Consider the following 13814-nt stretch of genomic DNA (forward strand, 5'->3'; position numbering starts at 1 on the left):
TGGAGGTTTTCTATGCTTATTACCTCAGAGAGAAGACAGGTGATTTAGTGAATACACGTAATAAATCTTTGTGTGAACCAAGACCGAAATAAGTTATCAATGTTAAATGTTTAACAATGTGAAGTATTCAGATAAAGCTATTATTTCCCATGTATATAATATGGAATCCTAACTTAATTTGAATGGATTACAAGATACAAAGTAAACTGCCTTTTACTTTCAAAATACACTCCAATAATTTACAGTCATTACATGTATTTTCTTTGTTTCATGCAGGTTTTGTCTAGCCAATTTAGACATCTCCTTAATTACATTGGAGTCTTTTGAATGAAGTAGATGTAACAGATCTGGTCTTAACCAATTCTACTGGGTATATTTTCTCACTAATAGAACCGTACATATTTAAGGGAAAAATAATTAAAACTGAAAAATCAATAACGTAGGCATCACATGTTACCTGTATTCCTTCACTTAATTCTCTAATCTCATAATAATTTAATATCCATTATTCCCAGTTAGTACAAATAGCTCAAATCTCAGCTAGAATAAACTCTGAATTTTTCTACCCCAGATTTTTCATTTAGACTTTGTTCCATTTTACTAAGTGGGGGTTTTGGTTTTTTCTCTGTACTTTTTTTATGTACTTTTTATGTAGGCAAGGACATATTTTCAATTTTTTTTGCCGTATGTTTCTAATTGCCTGTGAACCACCTTCAGGACCCTGATTAGCACAAGTGTTTTTAAGGCTGCTTCTTCCTGTTCTTAAAATATAATTATTCTTGTTTCGCCATAGAAATCACACTGCTCCACTTTCTTTAAGCTCCTGAAAAGAAGCCTGCTACATTTGGCTCTCTAACAGATTCACAAGAACATAGTCAATCCCGAAAAGCAAAATTTATAATCCTGGATATAATTATCCTAGCTATTAAATCATTTAATCTCTCACTGTCTTGAGTAAAATTTCAGAAATTATTATTCCTGAGTCATTCAGATTCTACCTTCCGAGATGATTTACACTACTGCAAAACATCTCTCTTTTATTTTGCATGGCTAATTTTCTGCATTATTCAACAGAGGAGGAGGAAATGATTGTTTGTGTTTTACAGTTTTGCAGATCTATCAAAGGCAACAAATAAAACAAATTATATGCAGTGTGTATTTCAGAATCCCTATTTTCAGAGCAAATTAAGTTCAGGCACTTTAACTGGAGTAGCAGACAGTTACTTAAATAGCAAAATGTATGGTGTAATTGTCCCAAATTTAAGGATGGTCTGTACTGTAAGATTTCACTATCACATGGGTTAGAGAAAAAGAGCTCTGATCAGTAAATTATTTGTAAAATTTTCCGTCTATACAAGGCGTAGAAAAAGGCCTTTCCGTGGAGTGGAGCATTTGCAACTTTAATTAGATTTTGGAAAATTCTCAAGGGCTGGAATCCTCAGTCTTTATAATACCTATTAATGTGGCATGAAAGTAGAAGGTACTGTAAGGCACAATATTATACTAGCAGAAGGAACGCCTTCATGAACTTCCATGTCTTTTCCATCTCTGCCTTGTATCATTTTTTTTCTACAGCTCAGTCTTAGGACCTTTTATGCAAATGCCTGAAATCATTTGGCAAAGCGATCATCATTTAGTCAGGCTAACAATGGAGTCAGTGTGACCCCTCATGCAGAAAAGATAGGATTTGCAAATGAAGTTATTTTACCTGTTACTAAATATGAAATTATTGCTGTAAATATCATAAATTCAATCTTTATTCAGTGTTGCCCTGTAACTTCATTGCAACTAATCCAGGAGCTAACCCTGCCTACGTGTTGAATACTAACTATTTTGTTTAACCTCTTTTTCCTTCTAGTCCTATTACAACCTGCTTGTAATGAAGCCTAATTATATTCATGTTCTGAAGTTAATTTAGAAGTGCATAGTCCATTTGGTTACTAAAATGAGGTTATTTTTTCACTCACCTGCTGATGGCTCAGTCATTGCCAGAGCTCACACCACCCTGCTCCCGTCATAGGATGTCCCATGTCACATCAGTGATCATCCTCCAGGAATATCACCGTAACTGCCCTGTATTGATCTTCATGGCAAGATGGCACTCGGGGTTTTGTACTTTCTCAAGCCACTGTGTGTTGGTACAAGCATCTTCCTTGGATGCCTCTTTTGGTAGGGCAGTGTTACTGCAAACACTGCAGCACTCAAGGGGTCAAGATTTCACCACTCTGGGCTGTCAGAAACCTATCAAGTGTACACGTTAGCAGTGACACTGACTCCAGAGGTCCTTGTCCCATACTCTGCTGGGATGGCACCTGTTCCCTACATTTATATCACAGTGACGTTTTGGATGACTCCTTAAGAACAGTATGGACCACAAATGCAGGTGGAAATGTGAGACACAGTCCCAACAAGCAGCACAGAACTAGGCTCAAACAACCCATGCCTGCAGTCCAGAAAAGCCCCGGAAGCCAGGCCCATCAAAGAGAGCATCTGGGCCGTTCTGACATAAAACACTGAACAAATCAGTTTCCAGGCATTTTCCTTCTACCATTTCTCAATGCAGATATAAACTTAGACACATCTGAGGCAGATACAGCCTGCAACTTCCTTCCACATGTTCCCTGGGAGAAAAGGAGTTATAGAGGGGGAACGGAGAGGCCTGTTTTTGAGTTATTATTGGTACTGGTAACAGTAAGAGTTGTGTTAATGCAAGGCACACCCAAGTTCCTATTTCTCTTCCAAGGGATGTTCAACTTGCCAAGGGATTTCAGGCCCTGGCCTATGAAAAAAGGTCCTATTGGCCTTTAGGAAGGATAAAATTTTTCACCAGCCCCCCTTTTTGTAAATAAAAGCCTCTTGTATTCTTTTGACATTTTGCATGGGATTCCTAATAACAGTTTTGGATTTAAATGTGTGAAATTAATAACAAGATTTAATAGGACAAAAAGGAGAAAATCAGATTAAACTAAAATAAGCAGCATTCAGAACATATATAGGCTTTTCTGTTTACTCCAATGATTAATTGTAATAAAGCAACAAAGGGATAAGATTCAAGAGCAGGATTCAGATGACTCCTGCATCTCACCTAAAATGATCCTGATGTGTTTCAGTTGAAGATTTTGGTATCACTCACATTCAAACCCGTAAGATACCAGTGTCTAAATGCCACCAAAGACCAGAACATGCAGTAACACTTCCTCCCCTCCCTGTCCCTTGAGAATCCACACAGTAAGTGTGGATCCTGTTGGACCTCCTGGTTTTTTTTTGTGTAGTAGTCTACATTTGCTGCATGTGATTATAGGATGTCTAACACTGTACAAAGCATGGCCACAGGCAATGCCTTTGCACCCAGTTGCTTTGGGATTAAACTGTTTGTTTGGGATGTGTAAGACCCATAGGTCACGCCTTTGCCTGGAGATGGTAATTAGTGGAAGGTGAGAAAACACAAATCCAGAAGAAAAGTGGTTCTTTTTCTTTAGATGAAAGAAATGCTAAACATTCTGGAATTCCTGTAGAATAGCTATCCCTCCCTTAATAAGTGTTCAGACAAAAATAAAATCTACAGCATTTTTCTGAAAATATAGTTATGACCCTATGGATACATGCCAGTTACATTATGGATGGTAGCATTTTCATTGCCTTGAAAGCATTTCGAGCTCAGAGTGCTGAGATTTCCTTATTATCCACCCCCAGTCACCTTCTACAAGGTAAATGCATATTGCCATCACTTTTTCTGCAAATTTTATCAAACCTTGTGCCATGTAATGTCTTTCTTATCAAGTTCTTATTTAGTAACACCTTTTTATTATTTTTTTCTAATAACAATGACTGTTTCTCAATTGAGTTCATTATTATGAACAGATACGTTGCTAATGTATCTGTCCTTTTAATTTTGAGACGCATCCAAGCATCAAAGAGAGGTGTGTTATTTCAGAACTTTAATTGTTCCAGCATGCTGGCACTTCTAATAGGTGCATGTTCTTCCTTAATTAAAGACAACTCTTCAAGATCAGTACACTGTGCCCTGTTGATCCATGATTGCCTCAGCTAACTCCCAGGCAGCCAGTGAAGTTTATAGAAATCCTACTAAAAACTGAAGACTGGGAAAAAACCTTATTCTTTAAACAAGAATTATTTCCCTTGGCAATATACAGAGATGAATCACTGCCAACGCTTTCCTTTAAGAGCCATGTTAATAAAATTGGTCCAGATAATACTCCTTGTTTCTGAAACATCTTTTTCTTAGGCAGCCTCATATTTCACACAGATCTGTGGTAGGTAGGCTGACAGCAATCAAATGCAAGCCTTGGGAGAGGAATGAATTTATCCTTCCATGTATCCAAAATGGTTATTTTAGTAAATGGATGTTTTCTAAGGTGGATTTGCAAAGCTCATTTTTTTTTTTCTCGATGGTACGTAACGTTTTCCTCCAGACAACAGTTTGAACATTGGAATCAAGTCACACATGCCTTAATATTTGTGTAACTTCAATCATTGTATGAACTAACAGAAGTCAAATGTGTTTCTGACAACTTTATGGAGCTTAAAAGTTAGAGTTAAGTCAAGAATATTGGTCTCTTTACAATACACACCTATATAGCCCCGTTTACCACAGAATCCAGATACCTCACAATTTTTAGCATATTTTTTCTCAGAATATCCTGAGTGATGGAGAAGCAATAGTCCAACTTTATAGATGGGAAACTGAGGCACCACTGTAAGACCACTTAACTTCCTTGGAGTCATCATGATGACTTGAAAACCATGAAGACCAAGAATCACAGAATGGTTGGGGTTGGAAGGAACCTCTGGAGATCATCTAGTCCAACCCACCTACTAAAGCAGGTTCACCTAGAGTAGATTGCACAGGAGTGTGTCCAGGCAGGTTTTGAATGTCTCCAGAGAACGAGAATCCACAACCTCTCTGGTCAGCCTGTTCCAGTGCTCTGTCCCCCTCAAAGTAAAGAAGTTTCTCCTGCAAGAAGCACTCTGGAGTTTCATCTCTTACAAGCGGTGTGACATGACAGCTTCCCTGCTTACGTGCCCAGACATGCACCCTGCCTACACCTTGGCTCTACAATGGAATGAAACCTCAGGGTCTTCCATGCTTTATCTCACTCTCCCCCTTCTCCTGCACTTGCTCTAATTTTTCCCAGGAAAAAGACTTTAGGTGTATAGCTGCAGAGATAGCCAAGGGTCAGATGACTGAGTGACCAGGACTATGGGATGCACTGGTGAACACAACTTCATAGGAAGCTTGGTGCAAAACTGTAAGTTTCCTTTAGCCCCGCATTAAAACAGTGACCACTAGGTTGGCTTTCCTATGTGGGTACAAAAACTTTTGGCAAATTTAGGCTTTAAAGTTACACAGTCTCCAAGCTACAGTATATAGCACAGTTCTCAGTTCTCTAAATGCAGAGGTGGTTCGCTTAAACATTCAGATCCATTTCCAAAGATTGTGTCTCAAGTTCTTATGCATCTGCTCCATGTTTCCCTATTTCCTGTGTTATACCTGGAAAGACAATACAGGGTCTTATCTGAAACTGAGAAGTGACATAACGAACTTGTCCTTTGTTTCTTCTGACACCAACACATTCGATCACCTTGTACCTAAGGAGACTATGTCAAAGGATGATATCTTGCAGCATCTCTTCTTATTTTACTTTGGTGGGAACAACCCTTGAAGGTCAGATGGTTGTTCACTTTTTCAAAACCATGTCAACCATAGTAGCCAGCCTGATGATCTGCATGAGCTCTAAGGCAATTTCAGCAGGCATCTTTTCATGTTTTAGCACACTGACATAGCCTATATATATCAGAATTTTTCTATTGAGTGTTGAGATGTGACCAACCCAATCTGCAAAACTAATTCCTAAAACAAGAAGCAGAGTTCATTATACTCCATATCATATGATTTCTGCCATAAACTAACTGCTAAACTGGATATTAACTTCACTGACTTCTTTCCTAGTAGACCTTAGACCTTTCTAGAATTTGATCCTTTCTCCTCTAAGGATTACCTTTTTTCTTTACAGAAATAATTCCTTTTTAATAGTCCTTTATTTTGTACAGTGTTTATTGATCACTTTATCATTCTTCTGTACAGTTTTCAAGGAGTCTCATAGATGGATAAATACATTCTGTATGGATAGCTGAAACTGTGACTTTATGGAAGTCAGAAATAAATTGTAGCTCAGCTTGTAGGGTGTGTAAAGCAATTCAGAGCCCTGCCACCGCCCTTTGTTCTGACTTGAATCCCTCTGTTGTTCCCGTTCGTATGCATGTGTTCATCAGACTTCCAGCCGTGAGCAGAGTTTTATTGCTGCACAAACAGGGACTAGTGCTTGCGCTGCCTTCGTTTTCACTTCTGCCCTGATTTTGAGCGCTCTTTTCAAAGGTGAAAGGTTAGTGGAGTAATTCAGTGTGCCACTTCACCTGCCTCTGCCTCCAAAGAATTACTTAGTCTGTGCATTATTATTAATGGTAGCAAAAGAGAGCAACACTGCTGCTGTACGACCACTGAAGGATGCTGTGATACATTTCACGTACCTCATTTTCCACCTCAAGACTCACAATATCCTTGACATGGTCTTCTAGGAGTTCGTTAAGTTTAAAACAGGTGACGAGTGGCAAACTATGGAAACTTCCTGAGACAAAGTGACACTATAAATAAAATTACTCACAAACAATTCATCTTCTCTTAACCTCTTCCTCTCAGAGTATTAAATTGTTCTATGATATATTTGATATTGCATGTCTGACACTGCTTTTGTCTGTAGTTTTCACCGACCTTCTTGTAACACTAGCCCAGATGCCACTGAAAACAACATAATAAAATGTAATTAGAAACAAAACAATTTTTTTTAAAGTTAAGTTTAAGGATGTTTTGGATGTGCATCAAGCTGTCAGCATTTACTGTTAAGAAAACCGATGTTTCAGAATTATTAGTTTCTGCTTTTTCCTGTCATTTTTGTTTGGTTGGTTTTGGGGTGTTTTTTTTTTAGTGTGCCTTTTGGGACCTATTTCTTAAAAGTTGGTACAATATTAAAAACCACAAAAATTTGATTCAGGAAACTTGGCTTTCACTGCAAACCAGTATGGAAATATAGACTGTCCTGCACTGCTATTTGCACTGAAATCACCAAACAAAATGTAGTTATGGATAATATGAACTTTTATTTTGGGGAAGTTTAATTTTGGGGTAACCAGTCCTGCCTGTGCTGCTGTATAAAGATGACTCGAAGGCAGCTGTCCCATAGATGACACACAGAGCACCTGGACTTTTCCTAAAAAAAAAAATCCCAGAGCACTCCCATTTTTTTAATTCAAAAAGCAATACAGCAGCTTATTTGGAAAGAGAAGCAGGCCTAAAAACAAAATGTATTCCATAAACCAAAAACTCTTCTAAAGGTGTAACTGGAGCCCAAATAACTAAAAAGTTACTTGTTTGTTTTCTTCTGCATTTCATACAGCTGGTCCAAAGTAAGGAAATTTTAATTTCATTTTTGGTGACTGATGTTTAAGAACAGTTAGTTCCATAGAGTTTCTCAATGGGATGCCTCTTGCAGCTATGAGAAAGGAGTTGTTTATAGTTCAAGAGACAGAATAAAACCTTTCAAGTTGCATCTAACCTTTGGAAATTCTTCCAGCTTAATTCTGCTTCTTCAGCTGGAGGCCAGCTCTTCTGAATTCCCCCTGATACAGAGCTGGATCTAAACCTGGACCAAAAAAAAGTACATTGTAAATATTTGGCTGAAGAAACCATAAGATTTTTATAGGGCTGTGGGGTTTTTTTGGTTTTTAAGGTGCTCCAGAAATCTTTCTGAGAACCCATTTGTGATGGTGTAATAACTGGCTCCATCAGTTGCTCTCTATTAAAACTCTAGAATACTGCAATAAAAATATAATTCTACTTTATAAATGCTCATAAATATATATATAATGCATACAAACACCCGTAATGTACATTTTAAGTCTAAATGTGTGTCTCTTTAACCATGTTGGCACTATCAATTGGAATTTCATTGCATATCATGTGGCTGATGGAGAAGGCACATTGAAATCAAGCTGTTAAACACACCATCTCCAGTTTTATTTCACTAGAGTATGTTTGCTGTATTTTTAAAAGAGCATTGAAAAGCCCAGGAGATGAATTCTGCTCTGAAATTGCTATTTGCTGTCATAGAAATAGCTGTAAAAATACAAGTGGAGAAAAATACAGTCTAGCAATATATTTTCATTTATTTGGGGGAAAAGTAGTTTTAAAGAAGAATTATAGTCTGTCTTCTGAATGATAAAGCAGTATAACGAGCATTAAACACAGCTGAAATTTTGTAATGACCAGACCTCAACTCATCCAAATCCCCAATAGCATTAACTCCCTAGAATTGGGCTGTAAATTTGATTAGCCTTACAACAGACATGAGACACAAATGTTCTTCCTTATACAGTCCTATTAAGTGGCTGCAAAGGATGACAAGGCATTGTAAAGCAGCGCATCCAACCTTTTTAAACTAGGCAGGAGATCCAGCTCGCCCAGCTTTCAAAACTACATTTAAATTCAGGGTAATTTCGTGAATTCTGATAAAACATGAGGATTACATATGATGAGGTGAGCGGGGATTTAGCAGCTGCACTCTTCCTATAAATCATCCAGAAGCTTTTCTTCATACTTTAGTTCTCTGGATTAATGTTTTCCATGTAAGCAACTTTGCTGAACCTTAGCTTCCGTCCATGCTTGTTTAATTTGGTGCTTTTTAGTGTATTTTCATTACTTTTGCACTACTCTTTAACATTAAGTTTGATGCTGTAACTCCTGGTGTCCTCCGGTTTTGCACGGGGTTAATCCAAGGACAGCATAAAAATTTTGGTTTAGGGGGTAAATGGGAACTATTGTTTCTTCTTTATATTTGGTATTTTATAGGACTCGGACACTATAACCAAGGCTTGTGCATGTTGGGAATTAAATTTTTTACTCATTTTAATTAAGGTCTTTCAATTTATCTTGTCATCTCAATTTTATGGCCCATCTCTGTGAACTGCATAGCGATGGTGACTCACAACTCATTAAGTGTTGAGAGATGTGTCTCCTTGGGCCTTGGCTCCCTCCTCCACCAGGGACAATAGGGCTTGGGCTTGAAATTGCCCATGCAGGTGCAGAAAGAGACCATTTGCATTTCTGGAGTTCACATGCCATCCTTCTGTCCTCCAGCACACACACAGTGTGCTGCATCAAACAGGCCAATGTGCCACTGGTTGGGTGGCTCTGAAGTTAATATCTCCCTCCTTGCCAGCTGTCCTGACTTCCCAAACAAAGCAGTTGTGTCTGCTGATGGTTTCATGGCTTCACGGGAACTGCTAAAATAAACCAGATCTTCAAACACCTGTTGAAGAGTCCTTTTTAAAATCCTCATAAATAACAACATACAATGACAACACATCTCCAGACCCTCTGACAAGGATGTGAAAAAGCCAGGCCTCTCTAGCAATAACTGTTTTTCTGTTTCTTCACTTTGGAGTCTGGAATGAGCAAGTGGCTTGGCAAAAGTGTGTGTTTATTCTTTTATTCAATATTGTTATAGCCAATAAAATGTATAGCCAAGCTGCCAAATTGCAAAGAACAATGTTATTACTGTTGTTACTGAGAACACCTTTGCGTAGCGTTGGCTTGGCAGCTGGCTGTGGGGACAGCTGGTCCGCCTTGCACTACGGCAGGCAAGGACCTCTCTTGGCTTCGCACAGGCAGACACCCATGGAGAGAGGCACTGACTTGAGGAAAGCACCCAAGACGATAATTGATTCACAGGTCACTCTTTTGGTGGGAATTTACATGCCTACAACAAAAGCTATGTAGATCTCAGACACCTTGCAGGCCGTCACCTCCACTCTTTCCCCAGCTGCCAAAAAAGCACTGCAAAGACAAAGGCTTGAACATATGGGTAAATAAACAGCCCAGTTCCCTACATTACCGGGCTTCAACAGATTTCCCCACTTTCTAATCAAGAACTCCTTTCACTGATTCCCTTGCCCCAAAAGACAGTAGACACCCCCTATTCTGGGAGGGGGTGAGCAGAAGAGCTTGTACCTTCCAAATCCTTCCAAAGATGTATGTTGTTGAAATACTTCCTTGCTCCCAAAAGGAGATATAGATGGAAACCCACACTAGGAAACGAAACATTGTAATCTATCATCCAGGATTGGGGATGATGATATGATCCTCAGCACCCTTTCAGTATACCAAGGAAATTGATTTACGGCTCTCAATGTGAAAGACACGCTTTCACAGAATCATTCATCCCACACATAAAAGACTTTCAGATTTGAACTGGGTAAACCTTTACTACAGCACATCACTTTTCACTGACTCACATAAGGTTTTATAAAGGTCTTAGCAGCAGCACTTTAGATACGGACTAAACCTCATTAAGTACTTGCTGCATTCCAGATGATAATGCTGTGATATTCTTGCAACTCGTCACAACCAGATGGCTCAGAGGCCAAACCGCACCTTCCCCAACGGCTTGTAAACTGGCACAATCATTGAATTTTGCTCTAAGAATTCCTTCCAAGTTCAACCCTTGGTTTTCCATGGGTCTGTGAAAGTGTTTCCTTTGCACAGTGGTGTCTCATCCAAGGAGGGCGTGGGAATTTGCAGCAGAGCTGTCAGGCTCATCCCCCAGTTACCTTACACTATGACAAGGTTCCCCTGTGGCTACGCCCTAAAATTTTGCCAAGAGAATAATAGAATCATAGAGTAGTTTGGGTTGGGAGAAACCTTCAAAAGTCATCTAGTCCAACCTCCCTGCAATTAGCATTTAACATCTTATTTAACAATTTAGCATTAACATCTTCAAACAGATCAGGTTGCTCAGAGCCCCCTCCAGCCTGGATTTGAATGACTCCAGGGATGTGGCATCTACCATCTGGACAACTGGTTCCAGTATTTTACCACCCTCAGTGTAAAAAATTCTACCCCTTCCCATTGCCCAAGTTCCCCATTTACCCTGCAGTGCTTCTCAAACCTCATTCCAGCCATGAACAATTTGCATTCCTTAAATACCTGTAGACTGTTAGCCTCCTATTTGCACAGAACAAAATCCTTCTGATAATCCCCTATATAGTTCTTCTCCTTGGCTGAGGAGTTAAAGGTGACATACTTTCTAGTCTGAAACTTTTAAAATGGATCTTAGATCAGATATGCTTCTTTGACACTCATGCATGTTAAAAATAGCAAAGTCCAGGCCTCAGTGACCTCCTCTGGATATATCAAGATAATAAAGGTAATAATATGCAGTAAGTGTTTGCAGGACTGAGACTACAGGGACTTCGTACACCACAGTCACAGTGATAACTTGCCTTATTAATTTAGTAGGTGCACATTTAATATTCAAATCATGGACTCTTCCTGAAAGTAGCAAAAGATTTTTTCATTAGATATTATTCAATAATATTCAGTAATGTTGGCAGTAAGCCAATCAATTCATTTTTGGCTAAACCAACACATTTCTCCCATCATAAACTCTTATTGTCAAGAAACAAACAAAAAAGCCCAAATTTACTTGGCTTTGTAGATGGCCTGACATCCAGTCCCAGGACTTTTAGAGGTTAATAACACGAACACCACACTCAGATTGTGACTGTACTGGTGAAGCTGAGATTCATATTGTTGAATGGCACCATCTTCAGTCAGCTACAAAGCTGGTAATTAACTGACTTTAAGAAGATGTTATGTTCATCTGTCCTAAGTCACAAAAAAAAAAAACATGGTATCAGTGGTTCTGAACTTGCATGGTATAGAATCTCAGGAAATTTACTGTTGCAGCAGAAATAGCAAGAGTGTGGTCCCCCCAAAAAATGATAAAATCTCTATACATTTTGTCTGCTTTAAACTGAGAAAAATTGTGATAACATACAGTGACTTACGGGAAAGTATTGGTTTATGTTTCTTAGAGGGCTGATTAGTTTTGCTTAATAATTTGTGAAGTAACTTGTAGATCCAGATTAATGTGAAAATACCTTTTCAGGATGTTTCTTCATTTTGGAAATAGAGAAACATCTTGAGAAGACCAAGTCATGCAGCATTCTGGCGATATAAATGTTCAGAAAGATGCCACAAATTAAATACCAGTTCCCAAAGACTGGAATTAACTTTTGCTCCTTCGAAAATAGTACTTAATGCCCTAATTCCTGATCTTTTCTTTAATGCTTCAAAACTAAAAGTATTCAAAAAAAACACTTAACCTGATAATGGAATTCAAGCCCATCCTCTTCTTAAGTGATAATGTAGCTATTTGTGGGAGTCTAATACCATAAATAAATGACATAGTATGTTTGTACTTGTCACATGAAGGAGACTTTTAGCTCAAAATAAAATTACTGGAACATTAGTTTGCAAGGCAGAATTTTAGAAAAAGGTTTTAATTAAATATTTGCCAGAAATGTATAGCTAATTGCTAGCCCACTGTCTCCTCCCCATCTTCCTCTTCCCTTCCTCCTGTATGCACGCATGCTTTCAAAATGGGACTAGTGTCTGTAGACACCTTGCTCTTACAGTTAAACCCAGGAGAACTCAATGAATGTGAATCAAAGAAGAGCTTTTTCATCCATTCAAGGCTGACGAGTATTTCACGGTTTGTGTTTCCTTTTCAGCTGACCCCCTGGTTGGAAGTATTGCCACTCAGTACATGACTAACAGAGCAGAGCACGACAGAATGGCCAGACAGTGGACCAAGCGATACGCCACATAGGAACCTACTCTAGGATTTGCTGGACCTGTGCAAGCACATTCACTAAGTGCATCAATAGCCCTTCCCTCCATTCTTATTTTTTATTAAATTTTGAACCATTTTGTGACAAAAGGTTGTCCTTACTTTCTTTTTTGGTTTTATGTTTATTTTTATTTGTTTGGGGTTTTTTTTGTTCTGTTAACTTGAAAGTTGTTTCCCTCAAATGTAGACAGGGAATTTTGGTTATCAGTGCAAAGAATGTTGGATCTGTAATAGTATAGAGCTTTGTCACAAAGCTTTGTATTAATGTGTGGGGTTTTTTTCTTTCATGTGGTTTTTGGGAAAACAAACAAATTCAGAATTATATCTCGTTTCTACTTAAATGTAGTGTTTAGGGTTATTTTTTTGTACTGAAGTCTTTAATGGTGGGTGCATGCTACTGGGAACAAGTTTTGTATAAAAGCTTAAAATCAAGAATCACTGTGCATTACTAAGACTGTGTTTATCACTAGCCTTCTGTTTCCCACGCAAAAGGCTATTGCGTTGAACAAATTAATATGTATTTTGATTTACTTAAAAAAAAAAAAAAAGTGCTTGTAAATTTCTTAGGGACCTGCCACTTTTGACTGTGGATCAGTTGATGTACACTTGTATTATTAAAGCACTCAATAAAACACTGTGGCTGATAAATGCACTTCTTGCAAGACGGTGCTTTTACGTTTGTGCGGTATAGGCCCTGTAGTCCTCACGTAATACAACTGCAGGTTAAGCAACTATTTTTAGACCTAAACTATTAATTTATTCTCAACAATGTATTTCTTAGCTTATAATTCTTCATGGTGTATATCTTTTCATGTACAAACATCTTCCGAATTTTAAGGCCTTTCTTTCAGGTGCCAGTGCTTAGCTATTCTGAAGCCTCTTGCTGTATCTTTTATACTACGGCTTCACTCTATCCATCTTGTTACATTTAAAATAGTTGGCTATAAAAATAGCCTTGCAGTGAAAGCAGAATATTGATGATGATTTTATACAGCAGGCCTCATTTTGCCTTTCTCCAAGCTCTTTAATTGTAAAAGCAACTGTTAT

At 38.3% G+C, this 13814-nt stretch overlaps 1 protein-coding gene across 2 annotated transcripts in view; it reads left to right on the top strand.

Moving 5' to 3' along the window:
• Positions 1-13419, top strand: part of LOC102083767 (ubiquitin-conjugating enzyme E2 E2) — a 208188-nt gene extending 194769 nt beyond the window's left edge. For both annotated transcript variants that reach the window (XM_065051548.1, XM_065051547.1), the window contains exon 6: positions 12649-13419. In XM_065051548.1, the coding sequence (XP_064907620.1) occupies positions 12649-12746 (98 nt within the window). In that variant the 3' untranslated portion in view covers positions 12747-13419. The remainder of the gene's footprint in view (positions 1-12648) is intronic.
• The last annotated feature ends 395 nt before the right edge of the window (positions 13420-13814 follow it).

Source organism: Columba livia, chromosome 2, assembly GCF_036013475.1.
Source record: "Columba livia isolate bColLiv1 breed racing homer chromosome 2, bColLiv1.pat.W.v2, whole genome shotgun sequence".
NCBI lineage: Eukaryota > Metazoa > Chordata > Aves > Columbiformes > Columbidae > Columba > Columba livia.